General features: G+C 37.4%; 1 protein-coding gene across 2 annotated transcripts in view; it reads right to left on the bottom strand.

Moving 5' to 3' along the window:
• Positions 1-12,841: 12,841 nt before the first annotated feature.
• Positions 12,842-24,313, bottom strand: part of DGKH (diacylglycerol kinase eta) — a 173,622-nt gene continuing 162,150 nt past the window's right edge. For both annotated transcript variants that reach the window (XM_074859584.1, XM_074859583.1), the window contains one exon: positions 12,842-23,780. In XM_074859584.1, the coding sequence (XP_074715685.1) occupies positions 23,691-23,780 (90 nt within the window). In that variant the 3' untranslated portion in view covers positions 12,842-23,690. The remainder of the gene's footprint in view (positions 23,781-24,313) is intronic.

The raw sequence follows: 24,313 nt of genomic DNA, 5'->3' as shown, positions 1-24,313 counted from the left end.
TCTGGGGAGCCAAGAAACCAACTGAGCAGTCGGCATATTGCCAGGGAGCTAGATAGCCAGTCAGCTGATCCACAGTAAGCAGCCAGCTTGATTGGATTTCTGACCAACAGCCACAGCCAGATCATAGCTTAAGCTTCTGTAGAAAGTTTTGATGGAACCAGGACAAGGCAGCATTTCCGGTGCCAATCTGATCAATTAGAAAATGGTGAAACACCCTCTCAGTAACTGACTGCTATCAGAAAAGAATGTGACTGTACTGCACTTCGGGTTCCTTATGGATTTCTTCAGCTTTTGCCTTGTGATTTATGCACACATTTATTGCTAGAACAAGCAGATTAAATCAGTGAATGTTTCCTTAAGGATCAGTGATGATACCCAAGCCCATGTGGGAGTTTTCAGGATGTTCTTCATTGCTAGTTTTGTGATTATTGTTATTCAAATAACATAGCATGCCAGCAATACCTAATGGTATCTGCTTGTGTGTGCCTGCTAACCAGAAGGTACAGTTACTGCAGACAATGCACTATTAGATTGAAATAAACTTTTATATCTGTTGTCAGATAACACACTGTCTCATCGTCTTCAGCCCATATTTGTGGATGAATTTAAGTTAGGATGAACTTGCCAAAAATGCAATAATGAGGCAAATATATCTTCTGAACTAGATAAAAGATACTGATCTTTAGTGGGTAATTGGTAATGCTGAGGTCAACACTGATACGGAGAGCCCCCTTCATTGTCAGAACTAGTCCTGCTCAAGTGCTAAGTTTGCTGAATGTAACCTTGAACATTATTATGGAATTCTTGCAATGTTCCAGTTATTTTTCCCTTTTGGTGTATTTTTTGAAAAGGTATCAGACAACTTTGTAAAAACATTACATATTTTTCTTCCTGCAGTTTACGGTTATGATATCATCATAAAAGGTATCAGCTGCTTTTTTCAAATGTTTGGATACTTTCTGTTGGAGGATAAATCTCATAATTTGTTATAGCTGCAGATACTGTACACTCTCTACACTTCTCTCATTTGTTTCCAACCAGTTGCTGCGTATACTTCCTCTTTAAAGCCCAGAGATGTCATATACCCTCATTACTTCAACTGTGGTAACTCCAGGGAACAATGAATTCCCTCGTAAATGTTTAGTGGTAATTAAATTTTCTGCAATTCCATCTATTTAAGTAGTCTCTAATACTCCTGCTGTGAAATCGGAGGAACAACAGATGCTTTATGGAGCTACATTTCAAATCTTGTTCTTCCATGTGTAAATAAACTCGACTCTTACTTTCTGTCTCAAATTCAACTGCTGCAGAGATACTACAGCAGTCTTGGTGAATCGCGTCCTCTTACTGTCTGGATTCAAAATGAATTTTATGGCAGTTGCTTTGCTTTTCATTGACCTTTATATTTCCTGTGCACAGCCTAGTTTATTGCTGTTTTTACAGAGTTTATTCTTGAACTGGAAATTATTTGCATTGTGAGTCTTTTCCCACAATGAAAACAGTCTAATGTGCTGTTCATGGTGTGCTTTTTTCTTCATTCCTGGTGGATTTGTTATATAGTTTGCTGTGCACTGCTGCAACATATCTTAAAATGTGTTTTCCATCTCAGATGCAGTAACTTGAGCATATGTTTAAGGTTTAAGTCAGTCTCAATCAATATGTCCATTTGGATTGCCTGGTTTTATATTCCACACATAGTAACTGCTGTCATGTGTCATTTAAGTCTCTCTCGTTCTTAATTTCCTTAGTGTTACCACATACTCAGAGATTATTTAATTTCCTCTCTGATTCAGTATATGAAAGAAATGGTCTTTAAACATGAGCGCATTTTCATTAAAGTGTTATTGTCTTTCCATCAAAATATTGAAGGGAACTTCCAAATCCTTATACTACTTGGTGACACCTTTTCAGCAATAATAGGACTATTAATAGCTTCTCCCAAACTTCATTTTCAGTTCTCTCAAAAAAATAAGAAACTAGGAGTGACAAGGCATCAGTAGCCTAAGACAAACTAGGGAGTGTCTCACTCCTCCACCCACGTGGTTGTATAAAAGCTCGTTGTGCCACAAAGAATCCCAAAAAGCCTTATGTCAGAGAGAGGGAATTACTACCCTGGGGGGCAGCCATTGTGAAAAATGGACACTGTAACACTCCTTTCCAAGGACCTCTTCACGAATCACTGTTTGAAGATGGAAAATCTTGGCCAGAATGAGACAAAGAATAGAAATGCCTGAAAGAAATACTGTGACATCTTCCCTAACGCTGTAAGATTTCTGAGTAGCTGTTTCTGAGCTACCATTGCTGAAAGCTATTTCATTTTCCCAACCAAATTTTTCCAGGAAAATTTCTCAGCTCAAAAATGTTACATTTACATGGCCTATTGAGAACCAAATAAGTTAAATTTTTCAACTGTCACTGAAGCTGATCAGAGCAGAAATGTAAACAATGTCTGAAATGTATTTCCAGAATATATCTAGTTTAACTAAAGTATAGGGAGTGAAGATTACCCGCTGTACTCCTGATGTATGGGTTACAGCATCTGGAGGCTCTTGAGTCAGTAATGGAATGGGCAGGGTAACAATAAACTACACCTGAGTCTAAATAAGAATGATTTAAAAAAATTCTGCATCTAGAGATATGTGAATGATGATCAGTAATGTCTATAATATTCTGTCATCAAGTCAAGGTGCAGCTTGGAAAAAAGCAAGCCTGGCACTTTCTGGAAGAAGCAGCTCCCTGATTTCACTTTGACCAGTAAGACAGCACGTGAATGGAACAGATCATAGCTTCTAAGAACAAGTCTTCGTATTTCTTTGTTGCAAAAATGTGACGTACAGAAAATACAGTACCTGTTGCAGAGCAACAAAAACATTACACAGTATTATCAATAGTTATAGCTCGCTTGATTGTGACGGTAAATTTGAGTTTTTCAAGAGTCAAACATAGCTTGAAATTATACATCTGGGTAAGAACATGCATTACTGGGTACTCTAGAGTATGTACCAATGGTATATTAGTTATTCTTTTAATTAAGAAAAATAATTTTTAAGTCTGTTCAAAGGAAAGTCTCTTCTTTGTGGTTACTGATGCTTTAAAGCTGTGGAAATATATATAAATAAAAACCGAACATTTTTCATTGGTGGAAAGGGGAATAATCCATTTTCTGCTTGCTCAGTTGCAAAAAACTGCATTAGGAATATTTGAAAATGTAATAAAGTATATTAAAATCAAATTGTTTGAACTTTAACAATGTGTCATCATTTACAAATGATAAGACACTGTTTTATCTGTAAATGAATGGAAAATGAGAATTAATATTTACTTTCAGATAATTGCCCAGGTCACATGCTGTGTAATAAAGCTGCATGTGCTATAGATAAGTCAGAATTTGATCCTGAAAGCTGTATTGTAAATGTATTAAATGATTTTTTTTCCTTATCTGCCAAAACGTTTGGAGAATTACCAGCAGCATTTAATTTCATCAGCTCTGAATACATGGAAATGTTGAGGCCTGTCCCTGCAAGATAGTTATCTTGAGAGATTGCAGTCAAAAGGTTTCCTAAGTGTTTTCCTGCTACTAAAAGTTAAGTAAGGATTGACCAACTGTGATTTGCTATTCTTTAGGGGCAGTGAAGATGGGGTACAGGGAAGAAATTAGTGGCTGAAGCCTCTATAATACTCATATTTCTTTATGCTAAAAAGCCTACGACAGTCATAAGTATAGAACCATCTGATCCTTTATGAGCTGAAGTTAATAGTATAATAAAAGTCACTGAAGGGTAAGTTACAATAACGTACTTATGATGGACTCTTTAGTAATATACCCTCTAAAACACATCATACCAAAGGAGAAAAATGGAAATGGATTTCATTTCCCCTACAAGCCTAACTTTACCATTTTTGTATCAGAAAACAAAGTTATATTAATCTGATTTAGTTTATTCATCAGCAAAATGATGTTGAGTTTTCAAGGCAGCGAAAGCATTTTTGTATGTTTGAAAGCTGATTGTTATGAATGGTTTGTGTGGGGAAGAACTTCAGGGTTTCAGAAGAATCACTGAAGAGTTTGCATGCGGTTTTTGTTAGGACATAATGTTTTGTATTCCCATCTTAGTTTTCTCAGGCTCTGGCAAGGCAGGTTTGCCTGAAGGCATGCTTTCTCCTCCTGCCTCCTTCATCAGCCAGGGAGGGGGAACCCTTTGGAACTTTGCAGCTTTGAATGTCTGATTTTCCTTATCACACAAAATAGAGTTTTTTATGAGGCACAGCATTAGAACACACAAGTCCACTCCTGACAGCTGGTATGTGATGGGGGGAAGAGCCTAAACCTGAGAAACAGGAAATGTGCCAGGATCCAGAATACAGATTATAGCCGCCTTTTTTTTTTTTTTTGTTTTTCAATTCAAGGCATTTATTTTGTCCCCTTCTATCTCAGGTGTGCCAGGGGAGTATAATTTTCTATGTAAATTATCACTTGAAGAGACTGCAGAAACCTGATATATATTGGTGATGTTAAGTCTGAGTTTCTAAGTAAACTTAATTTCAGTTTTATAGATGATGAGTTAAGATATGATTTTAAAATTTGAAGTTAATATAATTAATGTAAAAAATAAATTGCAACTTAGCATACCTATATGGCATATTTGAGGGCAGTATATATGTGTATGTGAGAGAAAAATACACACTGTGCTAGAGAAAATACCTTATATTCATTAAAGTGTTCCACTGAGGCCTTTAATTTTTCATGTGGGTGTTTTCAAATTCTGTTCAGGAAAGATGATGCACACTGCAGGTGAAGGAGGCTTGTCAGAGCTAGGAGTGCTGCTCACATGTGGACTGAGGAATGGATTGCCCAGGGAGGTGGTGGAGTCCCCATCCCTGGAGGTGTTTAAGAGTCGGGTCGACATAGCGCTGAGGGATATGGTGTAGATGGGAACTGGCAGTGCTAGGTTAATGGTTGGACTAGATGATCTTCAAGGTCCCTTCCAACCTAGTTGATTCTGTGATTCTGTGAGGAAGCGAGTACCATATAGACAGACCATTATGGTCCCTCAGTCTTCAGAAGCATTTGGGAGAAGGCAGAAAGTGAATTTAAAGCTACCGTGCACTGCACCCTCCTCCCTCAGTACTCTAAAGCGCTGCATAAGTTCTCTCCACACAGTGATCTCCAGAGCAATCCTGAGGTGGTGGTGTACAGCTCTTTGTAAAGTACATCTTGATTTGTTAGAAAGAAAAACCTGATTTGAAAATACTAATGTACTGTGTATACATAAAGGACTGCTGTTTTTTGGACTATATTCATTATATATTTAAAAACCCCAAACCTTTCTGAAATTAATCTGAAGTGTGATCATACACACCTCTCTTCTTTCAATATCATTTTACTGTGGATGATACAGAACTAATGTGAGGTGATCCTAAGTCGAAAGTAAAGTTCTGTCAACAGGACAGAGCACTGAGAAGCATGATTACAGATTTTTTTTGTCCATCTACACATGTGCTATTTTACCAGTGACAAAATATTCAGTCTGTGACATAACAGGTCTCCTCTGAAATACCTGACAAGCAGCTGCACAAAGCACACACACAGTAGCATATAATACAGATTGACACACTGCTCTTGAAGAATGCAAAGCTTGCTTTAATATTCAGACTCTTTCTGTAATTTTCTGAAATTTATGACTGAAAGAAGCTTGTTCAGACCTCTCCTTCTCTTAAACTTTCTACCACTATAGAAATCTCAGCATTTCTATCCCAGATCCAACAGTCCAGCCCATGTTCCATCTGTGACAATAGTTAACAAAAGATGTGTAACATGAAGGTGCCCATTATCCAATGAAGACCAAATATAGAAAACATAAATTTAAACTTCTGACATTTAATAATTTTCTCAAGTTTTACAGTCTGAGACACAGGGTTTCTACAAATGTTCTTGTTAGTGATACAGATTTGATCCTCTAGCTTTTTTTTTTTTTAATGGAAGTGAAATCTCTGCACTTCTTTAAAAGCAGATTAGAATGAGAAATTACTGATTTTTCACTTTAACTGAAAGGCTAAACCCATGCAAAACGAAAGAGAATATTGCCAAATACATTGGCAGCCGTGCAGGGCTGAATTTAGCTATGCTATACCATATACAGAGCTGAATAGCTCAGTATTTGCAGTTCTTACATATGCACAAAAAGCCCCATACTCACCTCTCACTTGAGATCACTGAGAGATTCAGCCAACTTATCCAATGCAAAATTCGGACGGGATTGACCATCACCAGAATTTGGACACACTATGAGCAGTGCCATGGGATCATTAATGAAAGCAGATGGTTGGGTTTTCTCCTTCTGTCTCACTGGAAGGAGGAAGGAAAGCTCCAGCAAAATGCTGGGATAAAGTATCTTCCCAGGACACTTGTTACATGTCTAATCAGACAGCCACAGAATTAGTAACATCATTCCAAGCTATGCTTTTTGGCTTTCTTTGGAGATGTCACATTCTGATATGGAAACTACTTAGCTCATGATTTTTTAATAGCACTTGTAAAGGACTGGGACATTTTATTTCCTCTAATAGTGCCTTGGTGTCATTCTGGAGAAGAAGAAGTTGTCAGTGTTTCTACCTTAATTCTGTTCTTCTCTGGTGAATCTGAGGATGCAGTTTCTGCCAGCTTGCTGGTGGTGAAAGGGGAGGATTGTGCTCTCTTTCCCATGCTCTCTTTCCCGTTTGTCATTCTTCTTTTCTTCCAGTACTACCTCCTCCTTGGGCCAGTCCTAGGGCTAGATCCTTCTATCACTTGATTTAGTTCATTAACCCAGCAGATCCCTACCATGTTGTGGTCATTGACTCTTCTTGACCATGTTAGGGAGTTACGCTGTTTGACAAAGAGGTCTGACAAAAACCAGTGCTGGAGCTAGGTAAGTAGCAGAGAGCAAGACAGAGAACAGGCATGTGAAATCATAACCTAAAAATTATATTCTTTTAAATTGCACTATAGCATAGTACGTCTTGAAAAGTAGGTGACCAGCTCCATGGTTTATAGGAAGTGCAAATGAGGGAGCAAACCAAGCTGTTTGCAGTAGGTTTCTCATTGTGATGAAGCTCTGCAAGCACTAGGTGGCCTGCTCTTAAAGGAAATGAGAAATCCCATCCATTTCAGTGTGCAAGAGAGGATTAAAAGTACAATTTACACAAGTTCTGCATCTATTTTATAAAGCATGCTGTTCTGTGAAGAATTCGGGGATTATCAGGGTTTTTTTACTGTGGTGCAGTGAAATCACAGAATACTGTACTCCATAAATATTAGAGGTGATTTATCAGATTGTTTAGACACAGGAGCAAGTCGATAAATGAAAACTTCCTGTGCGCAGGCTCTTGATGTACCTTAGTTTAAACTTCTTTCGTAGTGATGTAGTTGAATTACTTCGTACTTGCTGTGACAGATGCAATTACCACAGTTTAGCTGACATGGTATCCTATGACATGATCATAAGTATGAGTCATTGGAGACTATTTTCAATGCAACAGCCACAACAGCCATTAAAGATTAAATCTGTATACTGAAACTATATCATCTGTGTTTTCAGAAATGCATTTCCCCATCCTCATACTCTATCCAGTAAAAAAACTTCAACACCTCTGTAAAATTATAATCATGGGCTTGAAGGAAGAGACACCATCAGTGTTGGTGCTGGATGCCCTCAAAGACACCAAGGGACAGAGGAGAATGGAAGGTAAGAGATGCAGCAGCCCTGCAAAGTGTGGTGTTACCAACAGGCTTTTTGCTCCAGTTTTATTTTTGGCTATCAAAAGGGGAAGACAAGAGAAAAAGACAGGATTCAGAAAGAGAAACTGCATTTTAGCTGAGGTATTGCATGTCCTCTGGGAAAGTCCTGCTAGAAGCTGTAATTTGTGTATCTCTAAAAAAGAATGACTTCCAGTTTAGGCCAGTAAAAAGAGTCAATGCAAAAAGAACACTTCAACTTATTACAGAGGTCTTGAACCACTGAAGTAAAAAAAAATAATATTGAAAGCAAACCAAGCTTTGGTGAAATAGTAAGGGACTCTAACAAGAAACTGCAACAGGATTGTTATACACACCTTATACTCAGTGATGCTTTAGGTGCCAGAATCACCCAGTGCCCAAAACTAAGGTGCAGCAGAATTTTAGCGTGGCACAGGCCCTGAAATTCTCATTTTTCTCTGTTTAATGTGGGAGGTGGGAACCTGACAGCAGCAACAAGTGAGTCTGGCAGCCAGAATGGGAACATTAACAGGTTGATAAAATGTCGTGTAACATCTTTCCAGCGCTGTGCTTCCTCCCAGGCAAACCCCTTCTGCCTACCCAAAGGACCTCCCACCAGTTGCAAAACAAGTAGGTCTACTGATGTAAGGATAGGAGTCCTCTTTAAATTAGGGAAAAATATTTTTTCTTTCCACTTTCCCAGGGATTAGTCTGGATATCAGAAGTGTTCAAACTGGGTATTAGATTAACAGATGTAAAAAGAACCACAAGAGTTTGTGTTCCAGGCTTTTCTCCATTTAATCCAGCTAGAAAAAAACTCTTTAATAAAATCCCAGATTGACTGGCCATCTAAGAAAACAGAGGACATTGAATGTTGCTTTCAAAATACATACATTTTGAGAAGGGTTTTTTGTTGAAAAAAATTAGTCATGACCTATTGTTGATCCTGCTAGCAAATGATACGGGTTAATAATTTAACTTCTATTTAAAAACTACCACTTCCTCAAACCTTAATTGAGCTTAGTCAGCCATTAGCTATGGTTCTTATTGACTGAGAAATAAATGGTAATTGATTGTCCTGACATAATTAATTGTTATTGTATTTTTCAGGAATTTGGGCTCATTTGTGCAGGCTACTCTTTCCACAATGTTTGGAAGATTTAATTAATATTCCTATCAATATTTTAAATAGGTTCAAGATTCTGGGAATTACAGAGTAATCATTTTCATGGCTGAGTAGCCCCAGGGAGATGAATATAAAATTTTATATTGAAAATTTTAATACTGAAGACATTTGATTTGTAAAGCACTATATACCTTCCTAAGATAACTTTGGAAAGGTTTTACACTGAAACTGTGAAATTTATGCTGTTCATTTCTTGATGCTCTGGTGGAGCAGGGCTGGCACAGGTATTGTCTACTCCATCTCACCCTGTGTAGCTAATTCCTTTATAAACTCCTTAAGGGAACATATTTGATTTTTATTCGCATATAAACTCAATTCTTTTATTCTGATGAGATAAATAAGGTGACAAATGACAGATGTGACTTTAACTGGCATCTGGAAAAATAATCTCAGATTTCAACTGGATTTTATGAGGCAATCGATACTGTCTGATGCTCTCCTACTTATTGATCTCATGTCCCTCCTGTACCAACACTTCCTTGGGTTTATGGAGTGCAGATTACCTGAGAGAAGGTGCTCAAAACATGGTGGCGTGGGAGGTGGAGGCCCAGAAGAGAGGAAGCCAGAGAGTCCAAATGACAGGCAGAATCTCGTAATGCTCACCTCCTTAGAAAGTCAGTGCTTAAAAAAGAAAAACTCACTTTATAACATACTGTTTTATTCAAGCACATGGGTTTCAATTTTAGGAAAGGATTGCCGACACAACTCCAGGCAAAAGCACCCTCGATTTCAATTTTAGGAAAGGATTGCCTGCACAACTCCAGGCAAAAGCACCCTCCTCCAAACCAGCACTCTGATTCAGATGAGGAGTTGGCCCCAGAACCCACCTGCTCCTCCCAGTGTTTGTAGAAGGTGGCAAAGGAGAAAGGATGGCCTGAAACCACTACCTACCGAACCTTTTGTGCAGGTATTCTGAGGTGACTTGTGAACCTTCTATGCTTAAAAAAGCAGCTTCCACTCACTCCAAAGAAACCATGTTTTGGAAGCAGCTCCATGGCATCTTCAACCACTCTTGCATTTTCTTCATTTTTATTCATCCAAAACCAGCCCCTAATGTTTCTGATTGACCAAATTCATGCTTTTAAGCAAAGTTAGATGGAAAATAAGTTGTCAAGTGTAAATCAGAAACACATACTCTTACACACAGCACTCACAGGCTTCTGTGTGAACACTTGCTGACTTGACCTTCAGAGAACTGATGGCTTCAACAGCGGGTTGGGGAAGCTGTGCCCAGGAAGTCTCAGCAAAGCGGCATTCCCTCAGGATGAGGGAAAACATGCCGTTTGTTGAATAGTTATGCCATTAGCAGATTACCAGGGACTGTGAATTAGGGATTCAGAGGTATTACATGTCTGATTTTTAATTAATGAACTGATTTACTCAGAGGATAGCTTGACTGCCAGGAGAACATATATCTGCTGTTACACTGATGTCACTAGGCAGCAGACAGATTTTTTTCGGAATGAAATTGAAGAAAGGAAATTGCACTTGGCAAAGTGTAATTGGGAAATGATGGTTGGGGACCTGAGAAGGGCTGAAAGCTTTGAGGTATAGGAGAGGCAAATAACAGCTAAAGGGCAGAGTGGAGGAATGAGTTCAGAGGGGCAAGTGCAGGCACAGCTGTGTGCTGCTGTCAGGGAAAGGAAATGGAAACTAAAGCCCGAGCAGAAATCCTGCTGCCTCAGTGAGGCATCTGCCACATCCCAGGATGTCCCATTTCATCACCGTGACATCCATCTATCTCTCCCGCTATAAAAAGAAAGGTGCACTTCCGTGTAGATCCCTTCAGTTCTCAGCTAAAAGAGACGGATTTGGGCCAGCTGCTGCTCTCGCTCATCGGTTGTGCATTTGGCCAAGACAGAAGCTATTGCGCCTGCATTGTGTTTTGTCATGCTTACAGTACAAATTCGATCCATATGTCTTCCGGCCGGGGACAATCAAGGCCATGGTTCTGTTGACACAGGTTATTTTACTTTCAAAAAGTATACTTATAAATATGATCAGAACTGCATTTATTTAGTTAGAAAATAGCCTGCAATAACTCCAAAGGAAATGGTACAAACAACTAGTTAAATACACAGCCAACTCAGGCTACTGCCATACTCCCACAGCTACTTCCAGGATGGGCAGATTTTAATCTAAACACAAACTTTCAGTGGCCTGAATGGCATAATTTTAAAATAACTTTCTTTCCCACTTTTTACCATGCTCACTGTTCTAATATTCTAATAGTCTAGTATCAACATGAAATGAAGGAGCTGCTTATACTGCCACCAGTTTCATTTCTGCCTTTGTAGTTTGTCACTCCATCCAAACTAAACCTCTTTAAACAATTCACTACTAGATTTTGTGTTTTAGACAAGACATCTATACGGCCCTTTTTGATAAACTGTCCAGGCAGTAACTCTATTAGATTTGCTTCTAGAGATTTGCATTGGGACTTGTAATTTAAATTCTTTCCTGTCTAATTTAAACCTTTTTTCCAGATGTTTATGAATTTAGTCACAGGACTTAAAAATTAGCACAATTTCAGTCCTTATCATCAGTTATTTGGTGTCACCAGTATGAACAGATTGATTATACACCACAATTACTAAAATATATATTATGGTATGAAGTTCACCGATTTCTCAAACTCTTCTTAAAATAATTTAAAAAATCCCCAAGTGCATCTCCCAAGTTAAGGCTTATAATGCAACCACTTTTTCCACAGTCTTTGACTTCTTATTCGCACAAACCTAACATACAGGCAAGATGAACTATGGGAAGCCTATCTTCTTGTTAAGTCTAACTGCTAGAAGCAATTGTGGAGAGTTCACAGTGTCAATACACCATCACATCTCCTTATGCACTCCAGAGTGCCATCCCCAGTGGTGTCCCCTACTCTACCTCACTGGCTCTTTCTCCTAATACAGTCTCTCATTTATGCCACAGCTTTCATTATTACAACCAACCGTTTTGGTTTAGTTAAAGAAATTGAATGCACATGAAACACACTCAAAATTAAAGTGCAGACTTCAATCCTAAGAAATGTGTAATCAGCAGGAATTTATTGTGTGTTAAAACTGCCAGTGCTGACCTTTAAGCATTCTGGGTTATGCATAAAAATGCTTCTTCCACATATGATCACTTCAGGACAATAGGATCCCAACCACAAGATTATTGCTTTCATCAACTGATTTAGGTTACTACACACTATATTTTTCCTTCTGTATATGCCATTGATTGTAGTTACTTTCACATTGTGTCTTGTGTTAAGTACCAGCCTAGTAGCTCACTGACCTACAACATGGTAGTGGATGATTGCCTGCAGAATTGCCCTCTGGCTTCAGGTCCTGGCATGGAATCAACTCAAATGAGTGTTTATCTGGGTTGGTGTTAGAGAGGTTCAGTATATACTACTAAGGAAAAATGTGTTTGTTTTACTGCCACTTACCGTGGAAAAATGGGCACTACTGTATATTCTGTTTTAACGACTGTTGTTACTATGGATGCAAATGTAAATCTATTTTTACATTTAATACACCATATGCCAGCAAGATCCCTGCAAATGTAAACACCTACATGCACAGTGACCTACTTACATGTGGGCTTGCACATAGCCATATAAAGGATGTTTAAAAGCTGTATTCAAGGCCTGTAATTTGAAACAATTTTCAGGCAATGTGTGGCAGACTGAATAGAAATTATGCTTGACAGTCATTCATCCAAATTTTATTTAGTTTAAACATACAGAGTTTTAAAGTACAAAGGCTTATAGTGTGCCAAGCACTTGCCACTGTATTGTTTTCAATGGGGAATTTTGGTTTAGATTTGATGACACTGGTAGCAGCCCACATTTTGAGTATCTAAAATTCAGTATCATGATGTTCAAGGATTTCCATCGATTTCCAGACACAGAAACAATTCAAGGACTTACATACATTGAATGCATTCTGTTTATTTGAGAAGGAAGATCTCATACGAGTGCCTGTTATGGAAGGCATCTCTTATCATGTACAATAAAATCAACCATTGCTTCCAGCAGAATACAAAAATACACATCTCAGTGACTTCCATACAATAATAAATATGTATCATGCATCCAACAATAAAAAGGCACGGAAAACTGGTCACTTAGTAGTCATAAAAATTACTAACTATATTAACAAAGCCACCCAAATTATCTGTACAAGGAAATGTAACAATATATTCCAAAGGTGAAAACACATAAAACATCTTTAAAATAGTATATGCAATAAATACCTCAATTGTTTTTTATATATTAAAAATAAAACTGTGCCATTGTAAACAGTATGTAAACAAACAAAATTCACTGTTCCTTACCATTATTACAAGTAAATAAAGCCAAAAGTTACACCCCTGCTCTGTTAGATATACTTCATTGGCAAGTTTTGTCAGGCAGTTTAAAGTTTTACTCTTTTCTGCAGCAAACAGAGCCCGCTATGTGTGTAATTGTAAGTACTAGAGCAATCACTAAGCTTCAAAACTGACTACCCAGAATGTAGTAGGTCATCAAATAGTCAGAACTGAAACTAGGAAAAGCAATTTTTGCAGTGTTACGGACAAAAGTAATTTATTTATACTACATATAATAGTGTCAGTAAAACTTAGCTGCTTATATACCACTGCTCTCCTATAGGTCTCGAGGGGGCTGTACAAAGGTGGAAAGCATCCTTACTCCCACGGGCGGAGAAAGTGAGGCACACAAAGGTTAACTAACTGAGTTGCCCCCAGTCTTGCACCAGCTCCCTGGCAGGAAACTAAAGGCAGAATCCAGACCTCCAGCCACTTCCTCCTCATTTCCTCGCATATCCTTTACTTGTCCTGGCCTTTCAGAGAAATAATGGTGTGTCCTGAACTCCAGCCCTGATTATAATTACAGAAAGATAATGAACATGCAAAAGGAAGTTCTCTGCTCACTTGGGTGCCCATCTGCTCCCACTAATAACCATGGAGGTTTGCCACTGACCACCACGGGAGCACAATAGGAGCTTTTTTCCCCCAAATTTGTAATCAGATCTACATTAGCTGGCTAGTGAGCCCAGGCAGAGCCCTGTGTATCCTCCATGAGTCTACTGGTTGCCTTGACTGTTCATGCTTTTGAGGTCTGTTTCTATAGCCAACAAACTCCTGGACAGTTCAGCCAAGGTGCATACTTACTTCCTTATTAGCAAGGGGAAGCGTAAGAATCTGAATATGATCCTTTCTTAAAACAAAATTATAGCAAAAGACTCCTGCAAGTGGTGGGCATTCTGCAGAGATGACTTCAGAAAGAGCCTCATGGGAGAATACGACTGGTTTGCTGTTTCTTCACCTTTTGATAACATTGGCATAACTACCTAATTTTACAAATCCTACTGTATCCGTGGGATGACTATCTATGATTAATACAAACTTACCTGTTCCAGACACATATATTTCAAAGTGCACAATAGCTCATTTGAAAATGATATTTTTAGCTTTAAATGAAGAAATTAAGATGCATCTATTTAGCTGTTTCACAGCCTTGTGTCTTTTTTCAGGAAGAATATACTTAGAGCGTACACAATTAAAAGATACCCAGGAAAGGGATTTAGGAAGCACTGCATTAAGGTATTTTTCCTCCCTGGTGCTATTAAAGAACCGATCCTTCTGACACTTAACAAGTGATTTCTCTAATGTCAAGCAGTTGTCTGATTTGCCTTACCACTTAATATTGTCATAATTTTATTAATCTGTGAAATATTAAAAGAATCATTCTCTAGACTGGCTCTGAAGATACCTCCATGTCTTGATGAGAAGTTTAAAGCCATATACTATGTAGCATTTTTTTTTTCTGATAAGGTACTTCTGGATATGGTACTTCAAGTGTCTCATTCCAGATCTGCAGAGCCAGGTGAGCTGTATGAAACCAGTATTTTATTCATCAATAAATAGTTCTTCATTCTCACCTGCCATGCTGCATGTTCTCTTTGTAGAAAGAGGTATGAAAGGTGATCTGTTTTTAGAAGATTCTGTATTAAATCTTACAAAAGCTATTTTAGAAGGTATTTTCTTAGATATATTCAAGGACCAGACCAATGAAAAATTCTGTATATTCTCTGAGGCATATATTCCCACCTGTGTTGTAGCTTGCAGGTTCTGTAGAAAAATCCAAATAGGAACTGCAGATTTCACATTGGGAAAAAAATAAATACATTTCACTCATTAAAAAAAAAAAAAATTATCACAGTAGGAAAATAGCCAGTAAACAATAGATTCAGAGGGGTTTAATCTTGGCCCCAGTGAGATCAATGGGAGTTTTGCCAAGGATTTCATCAAAGCCAAAATCTCACCCAGAATCGTATACAATTCTTTAGCTGACAACAATCACAAACATCCTGCCACTCCATTGTATAAGTTAAATATTAATAAGCATCTGTAAACATCCTGCAATTCATCTGATATAAAAAATATTGTAATAAAAACAATGCAGCATCTCAAGCATTGTATAGTTTTAAGTTTTTTTGGCTCTACACACAAGTTGGCATCATTATATTGGGCAGAACCAGGGTATGTATATACATATATATATACAGGTGTGCACACACATACACACTGCAAACTAAATACTACATATATACACACATGCACACGTAAATACTGGCAAGAGAACAACATTCATAGGTATGGCATTTAAAAGTCTACCGATGGTCAGTCTGATGTTAACTTTTATGCAAAGAAGAGTTTCTACCTACACAAATCCTTTGTAGGCTTACACATAAATGCTAAAACTAAAATACATGAGCAATCTCCAAGGGGGACTGAAGTGCTGTTTAAAGCACATGCCTAAGTCCCAACAGATCTGCATGTTTGATGAATTTTCCTGTGGAGTAAACAGAGGAAACGAAGGGCAGAAACTACAGAGCACGCAGCAATTTTTACCTAAACCAGTACAGATCACATTAGATGTTTTCATTTTCTATCGACTATGTTTTTGAATTGGGTAGAAATAGTGTGTTTCAGGTTTTTGCTACAAAACATGTCAGACCCAAATATGAGTTATAGAAAACTATACAGTGTCACATCTCTGCAACAATTCCATGTGCACTTCATGCATCCATTCATGCAAGTAAGTGGGTGTTAATACAGAATTAACTAACAGCTGTACTTGACTGGAATACTAATTTAAGTGACAAGCCTGGCTAATGAGAGAAATCACCCATGTTGGTCTCGGGACCTTTAAAATACCTTTAGATTAAATTTGCTTTTTTAAATGCCAGAACATACACTGCAAGTACATTCATGAGATTCCACTGTGCTCAGCATTTAAAGATACCTGCTCTGGACATACAGTTGCAACAGTGAGAAGTTTTGTTATTCCTAACTGATATGTTTGCTGTCACCGTGAATTAAGACAGGAAGCTGCTATTATTAGATGGCGTTAAATGATTCGTGTGTGATAGTAGCAATGAAAAAGGACCAGATATCTGTTGCAGAGATCAAGCCCTCTTCACCTCTCAGAAGGTCCTCATGGCTTGTACTCTTTATGTACAAATCCCATCTACTGCACATCTCATCTGCTGCTGCGAATAGTACCTTGCCCTTTGATGATCCACCCAACATACAAGCTTCAGCAAACTAAATTACTAGGTATACAACTGGCAGCTCTAGGGAGGTCCCATGTTTCAGCTCTTCTAGGATTCAATGGACATGATGTAAGGGAGTGGCTAATGAAATTAGTTATTTCAGGATAAGTTCACAAGCTGTGCTCTTTCAGGGGAAAAATGGTAATTTTTGACAACACTTTGACAACTGCATTGTTCAAAGTAATGTTTTAAGGAGCCAGAAATCCAGGACAGAAAGTACAGACACCACAAGTAACAGATGCCTGTAGAAAATCCTCTGAAATCTGGCTAAGCAGTACAGTCCAAACGTTTATTGCAATATACAGAGATGGCATCTTGTGAGAGGACAGTGCCACTAGGAAACTTCACAGTGAGTATCCACATGCCTGTGTGCTTGTTGTAAACCTTCACAAACTGTCCCAATAGAAAATCTTATATTCTTAAAATTCTAATGAAAAGCCCCCAGACCCTACTTGTCAGCACACGTGCTCTCCTTGTCCCTGAAAAGCAAGACCAAGCAGCTTCAAAGGACTTTCTGCAACCTCTTCGTTTACATAATAATTGACTGTAACTGCAAAGAGAGTTAGTCCCAAACAGGGTTTTACCTCAGCTAACATGGGGAGAAAAACATAGTCGTATCTGTAACTCTTTCCCTTTTAATGACATTGTCAGGTTATTAATTAAACTAAAAAGTTTTCTATCCAATTAATACTTGAGTTTAATAAAAGTAAGACTTAAAATGCTAATTCGCTTTAAATATTCATAGTAGGGATTTGGGACACGGTGCGAATTTTATTTTTGGCTTTTCACGTGGTTTCCAACATGAAAACAAACTACCCGGTTTTACTTTTAGTTCACTTCTTCCTGGTTTCATCTTCCAGTTCACATGCTATAGTATAACACAGCTATACCTGGATCAAACACAGCTTCCTAAAAGAATTGTTTCCAAAGAATTTGAAAAAATAATAATTTCAAATTACTTTAAACTTTGTACCATATTGCTTTTACCTTCAGTATCTTTTCAATCCTAACACTAATCTTTCAATCCCACTACAAATGTATTTTTCCAAAGTGTTTTTTCCATAGAATAAAATGTAGATTAATCACTTCATACTTGTCCTACTAATAGCTACCACAATTTCTAGTATTTTCAGAAGTCTTACACAGCTGCTGGAGTTAGCTAAAACACCTGTCTTTCCAAGGGCATGCCAGTAGCTAGTGTTAATTGTTAGTGGTATGGCAAGCTAAATACAGCTTTCGGCAGGTATCGCAAGAGTATAATTTAAAGGATTTTAGTCCACCATGGCTATGCTAGTCTTTGGAACTTGCAACCCTGGTCAACCTAGATCTCCCGGAGCATCCTACAGCTTTTTCCTAGCCTGCCTGTTCAGCTTTTCTGAAAGAAACTGGGGAAGACATGCGAGGGTCTCATCTTGCCAAGCAGCTGGGAAGTCATCCAGACACAGGAGCTGGGAAGCAGTGTGGGAACATTAGTAGAGACATGACCTGTGTTAAAAATTAATTTGCACCAGCTTCTTCTGCCCTCACTAACATAAGCAATAGGTTATATGAACTCAAAATCCCATCAAAGAGCTTATGTAAAAAGTGTTTCTGTCAACGGGGAGACAAGGTCTTCAATTATTTAAAATAGATGTTTATAATTCTACCATGTACATATATGAATTTTCTGTTGACTGCTCTGAAGGTGGTAGGTCTTTCACTACTACAGATAAATTCATTTCAATTTGTCCAGGAATCTCTCGGGTCTGTAATTGCCAGCATTTTGCTAGTTTGCCAAAGTGTTAACAGTATTATTTACAGATGATAAGGGGATGATGTTTTAAGTTTAATGCTACAGACTGAAAAAAAACCCCAACCTTTCAAAAACATTTTTTTTCAGTTAAAATTTTGAGGGCTGTCACTATTAAGTCTACAGAAGTTGCTATGAATTTTGGTATTAGCTCCAACTGGCTACAGAAATAGTCTCCTGGAAGTCTCCAGATGGCTTCCAAATAGAATATAATTTCTGAGAAACAGACTGGGCTTCTGTATGGCAGAAACGAGTAGTTCAAGTACATAAGCTAACCCTTAACAGAGCTATTAAACCTAATGCAACAGTAGTAGAAAAGAACTAGAAAATATTTTTCTTTTTGTAAAAAAGATCAAGTTCCACACTATATTCTATATATAAACACAGGAATTTATACAACCAGTAAAGATCTTCTATTGATAATTACCAAATGATGCTTTATCAATCCTTCTGACACTACCATTAATCTCTGAAGAGGCAGCAGAGATAATTTTAAGTCCTGTCCAAACTCTTCAGCTTCCTCAAGTCATCAAAAACTCCTCCTTTTACTTAAGACAGCAATACAGTCATGTACAGTTCCTGCAAACATGAAATCTTCGCAGTTAGAATAAGCAGCATCAAACCTTGATGATATGAATATCATACCACAAAACATACAATCTATGAAAACAGAATCAAAAAAAAGGGAGAGCCCATAGTATAAACGTAACACTCAGAACACTGCAGTTGAGAGGTACTTGTGTTATTGGGGTGAAAAAATAAGTTTATAATTACTCATATAATCTTCTGTGGCTTTCATGTACTTACACAAGCGACAAGATGATTTCCTGGTTGTAAGCTAAATGTATTGTTGCAGCTCGGTTATCCTCAACAATACACATCACTTGTGATTTTACCTTTCACAAAGACTTTTTGCACTGCTAATTATTAGTTACCAGAGCTGTCAAACTTATATGCAAGAACTTAATACTCAGGGGCACAGAGAGAGCAATGGAGAAACAGTAGTAAACATTAGTAATGCAATCATTAATAGGAAGCATCAAGCAAAATGAAATCACTGAGTGGGTTTTTGTCTTACATGTCCATTGTGGAATTATCTATGTATAATATGTAGTTTTACATCTATTTTTAAAGTAGGACTATGGAACATCCTCATATTTACTTTATATATTAATTTTCCATTACATGTGAAGAAGGTCTCCTGCCAGTCTTTCCGAAAGGAAGACTAGATGCACTGAAAAACACTGATAAGTTCACCCTTGAAATAAGATCTGTTCATTATCAAGGCATTATGAAATTTTCGTTAAGTGAATTAGCATCACTGAGTTCAATTAAAAAGTCAAAATTAGCATATTATCTATTTTTCTACAAAAAGCATAGGAAAATATGAAATGGGCCATTATAAAAAAATTAATTTTTCTTGTTTGAATTACACTTACACAACAATGCAGTATTAATTTCTTTGGGCAGGGATGGAGAGAGAAAGATGATTTCTATTTATTATTTACAGGCGCAAGCATGTTTACTCCAGTCCCAAAGTAAGAAATACTGGATTGAAGTAGTCGGGTAGGGTTTTTGATCACACTCTTTACATTTTACTGTTCTTTCAAGTTTAAAATATTTTTCTTTGAAAGAAAGAGATGTTCAGGAGAAAAAATAATGGTTAAGGGGAAGTACATAAAAATGTATCATAAAGGAAAGTTGCAATTGCCATCATATAAAAAATTTCATTTTTGAACAAGTTTTTTCTTTTAAAGTATTGTAAAAAATCCTCTACACCTACAACCATGAGTTTGCCTGATTTCATTCTGTTTCTAAGAAGGCATTAGGCATGATAAAGGCAATACTTGCATGACCGGAGTCAGAGGTTGCTACAGCAATTGAATGCAGTGAACTGGGAAAATCCTATTAGAAAATGACAAAACAGAAACATGCACTTAGCAATCTGCTGCCATTTTAAAACATGTATTTCTCCTCTTCCTCTTTCTGAGGTGTAGGGTACTTCATCTATATGAATAGCAGCCACTTCAAAAAAACGCTGTTTGTGCTGTATTCCTTTCAGATTTTAAGGTATGCTGACTGACCACGGAAATGAAGTGTATTTGACTAGGGGAAAAAAAAATAATCCAGTGAACTCTGTATAGTGATTTTTTGTCTTGATGAATCTAGCATGTTGAATTGGGGTCCACAAGATCTATTGGGATAACTTGTTTTCTAAAAAAACTAACTACTTCTAGGGGGATGTGCTTACCTTATTTTTGTTGAAATACTGGGATGTATGCTTTGAAGCACTTTAAACGTCAGGATTAAATTATAAAGAATTCAGTCTGTTAAAAATGTAGCTATGTGTGTCCTTAGTTCTGGGAGCTGGGACTTTTACAACAGTAAGGAAAAAACCCAATACTTGGAAATTACAATAATCATGTGATAGTAACACTGTGTTCAAAAGTCTGTAGAAAAGCCAGATCACTAAACACAGTTACGACCCATGACCTTGGCAGAGAAAGCCTGTAAAATAATTTGAGTCTCCTTGTCAGATGCATTTGGATTTGATAGCCAACATTAGTCTAAGGCATAGGGTTGCATAAAATTTGCTCTCCTGGGCATCTAATAAATACAACATAAATGATGCTTCCAATTTTTTTCTCATTGCATGTTTAAAAAAACCTTCTGCTTAGGACAATCAAAGTTAAATTCTTTGGTGGTCATTTAAAAAAAAAAACCAAACTGTACAAAGACAATTGATCAGTTGTCCTATACTGAGGTAATTTGAGGAGTGCCATAAGAAAGTTGCGTTACAAACAACATTTGCCCGTTTTCCCTGCCTAAAAGCAGCTCCCATTTTTTAAGATACTCAGCGTAGAACTCTACAGTGACCTGAAGAGATCTGTTCCATAGCCCGTCTTAACGCATTGCATATAGCAAGGCTGAAAATTGTAAAGAGAGTGTATCCTACAATCAGGAAAGCAAAGAAAGTTCTTCCACGTACTATGTCCTTGAATCGACCAGGAAGATTAACTACACAGTCTACCGTAACATCCCTATATTAGAATGCTGCCACACATTAAAATATAGCATAGCTTACGGAGAAACAGAGAGAAAAAGAAATACAACTTGCAAAGACTGGACAGATGCCATCTGAACATCATTAAAGCAGAGAATGTCAAGTACATTAAAAAAATATATAATCTTTCCATTGTTTGCCTAACTTCCCATTGTTTGCATACGCTTTTCATACAACAGCATGAAAATCATGTCACTTGGCAAAGGGATTTTGGTTTGTTTTTTATGGAAAACCTAATGGAACATAGCCTTTTACTTTTATTTGTTTACCAGAATAATCAATTATGTCCACAGAGCTCCCAGAGTGGTGCCTGTTGAACCTACAGGAGCAAGAGCACACAGCACTATAATTGGATATAAACAAAGCCTGTTTTGCTCCTTTTGATTTTTTTTTTTTTTTTGCAATAAAACAATGAGGGGAATAGATTTTACTTTCCAAGGGACGATTCCCACTTACTTCCCAAGGAACAACTCCCATCATACTCATGAGAATGGGAAGGCAAAACCATTTAATGGGGAAAATAAGATTTGGAATAAACAAATGAAACCTTACTCTGCTGCCTATGAGCAAAACATAAATATATATTTAGATACTCTTTAACTGTAAGTAATGTCAAAGCCACTCAACTAAGTAAAAGTCAAGTGTTCCTCAAGCTGCAATGACACGTTGTTAGGAACAGCAAGGAGACAGCGATTCCGTGCAAGTTTTCTGGCAGGTGGTGCAATATCATCTCATCTCAAACATTTAAGTAGGTTTTTCTGTAGATATATGCAAATTATTTTTCTACGAGATTAATAGTTTTCTGAAAAATTAAACAGGAAATTCAATTATGAAGCTATGTTTCATTTAAGTAAACTGTAAATAACCTTATAAGCTCTGGTCTAACACAATTTCTAAACAAAGATGGTTTTCACTTTTTAACCTGTTTACACTCATGGATTACTGTCTTGCATGTGATTCATCTTTGCATGCATAGTGTAAAACCTTAGAGTTTGTTTTTAAATTTTTATGATCTACCAATGTAGGAATGCTCACAAAAACCAAATTGATACCTTTGTAAAGAAATGCATACAGAGACATTTTTAAATTAATAGTTAATTAGTAATGAGTAAAAGCTTACCCCACAAAAATCAAATCAGCTGCTACATTTTAAAACTCTTCTTATGCATGATAAATAAAATTAATTTTCCTGTAAAAAATTTTCATTAATCTTTCAACCTGCTTTTTGAACAATAGAATAAATAAAACCATTAGTGCCTAAAAGTTCAAATATGCTACAGATTTCTAAGATAACAGAATAACTACATTAAAATGCACCATGAGAAAATTCTTTATCATTTTCCATGCAGGAAGCCAACTGATATTTTTGTGAGGTACCGGTCTTTCAAAAATACTCATAAGTTAGTTACCTGATATACCTTCTGTACATGGTATATTTAAAAATCTAACTGTACAGTGTTTCAATCATATATAATGCATATAATCTGCTGAATATGGCACAAATGCTAAGTTTCCACACCCACACATCCTTTGCCGTAGAACACATTTTAGGCATAACACAACACTGAAGAATAGAAAAGTGCCTGAAACGGAAAAAAAAAAGACACTCAAGTAGTAATAAATTAAATCTCATTCAAACCGATATAAAAGTTGTTCAAGTGTTTAAAGTATCAGATGTGTCATGCAACAGAACAACAGACAATTCAGGCAGGCACACCATGCATTATAGTTTGCATTCATGGTATCACAAGGTATCTCTCCCCCCTTCTGCGTGGCCAGCGAGTGAGTGCTGGGTACCTGCGGTACTGCTAGGCCCACGTGTGGAACCTCCAAAACCTCCTGGTCTCCTGCACAGGAGGTTTTATGGAGCTATGCCTTGGAAGGATAACCAGGCAACCTCATGCTGTACAGTGGTATCTTGCTGCAGCATAAAGAGAGGCATACTGAGCTGCATGTAAGCAAAGCAATCATTTCTTGATTATATTTTCCAGTCAGTGCAGTTCACCATAAACCAATCAATTTACCAAAATGTGCTTATCTGAACTGGCCAAGTTTGCACACCAAGAAAACATCTTCGCAGAACATACCACCTTTTCCTCTTTTTTTTTTTTTTTTTTTTTTTGGCACAAATCCTTTTGTACTCTTGCAGCAAGCTCTTCACCATACAAGAATTCAGAGATACTAGCCTGTACAAACACCAGTGCTTATTCTTCCATAGAGTAAACTACAAAGACAGCTAAGTGCCTGCAACAGCTTTGTTTCTCCAGCAACTTCCCCTTCTCTCTCTAGGGAGCGCACCAGCATAATTACACTTCAGACAAAGAGGTGTTCTTGCCGAGCTCTTTAATTCCCTGGAGAATTCGCTTCATATGACCCACTTTCGTTATCCCCAGGTCCTACAAAATTATTAAAAAAAGAAAAAAAAAGAGAGAAAAAGAAAAAGAAGGAGGTTTATTTACAAAAATGAAAAAAATCCCCATTGATTATGATCTAGCCATGCAACGGATGTCTAGAAATATGCTCACTGCAATCAACATTAACTGGAAAAGATTCTATGGCACTAGCAAGTGTTGCCTAACAAAAATATTGCTTAGAGCATACAATTAATTCCTCTCTGTCTCGCAGACAGCAAATTACTTACCTGCAATAATGACAACCCAAGGCACTGCAATATATGTCAAAAACATCTTTCACTTGACTTCTAAGTACAAAAGCCTTTCACAATTTCTGGCAAAAAAAAGAACAATCTCCCCCTCCTCTCTAATACAGCAATCAAATGCTTAGTAGGATGTGATGGATTAGAGCTTCTGTCCAGCAATGTCACTTGATCTGAGGCCCTATGATGTCTGTTTTAATCAACAAACACACATATCCCCAGTTTCTCAAGGGAAAGTGGATGTAACAGCTACAGGCATGTAGGACAACTTCC

This window comes from Strix uralensis, chromosome 2, assembly GCF_047716275.1.
Source record: "Strix uralensis isolate ZFMK-TIS-50842 chromosome 2, bStrUra1, whole genome shotgun sequence".
NCBI lineage: Eukaryota > Metazoa > Chordata > Aves > Strigiformes > Strigidae > Strix > Strix uralensis.
The sequence above is the reverse complement of the archived record's forward strand: the minus strand, read 5'-3'. Positions and strand labels throughout refer to the sequence as shown.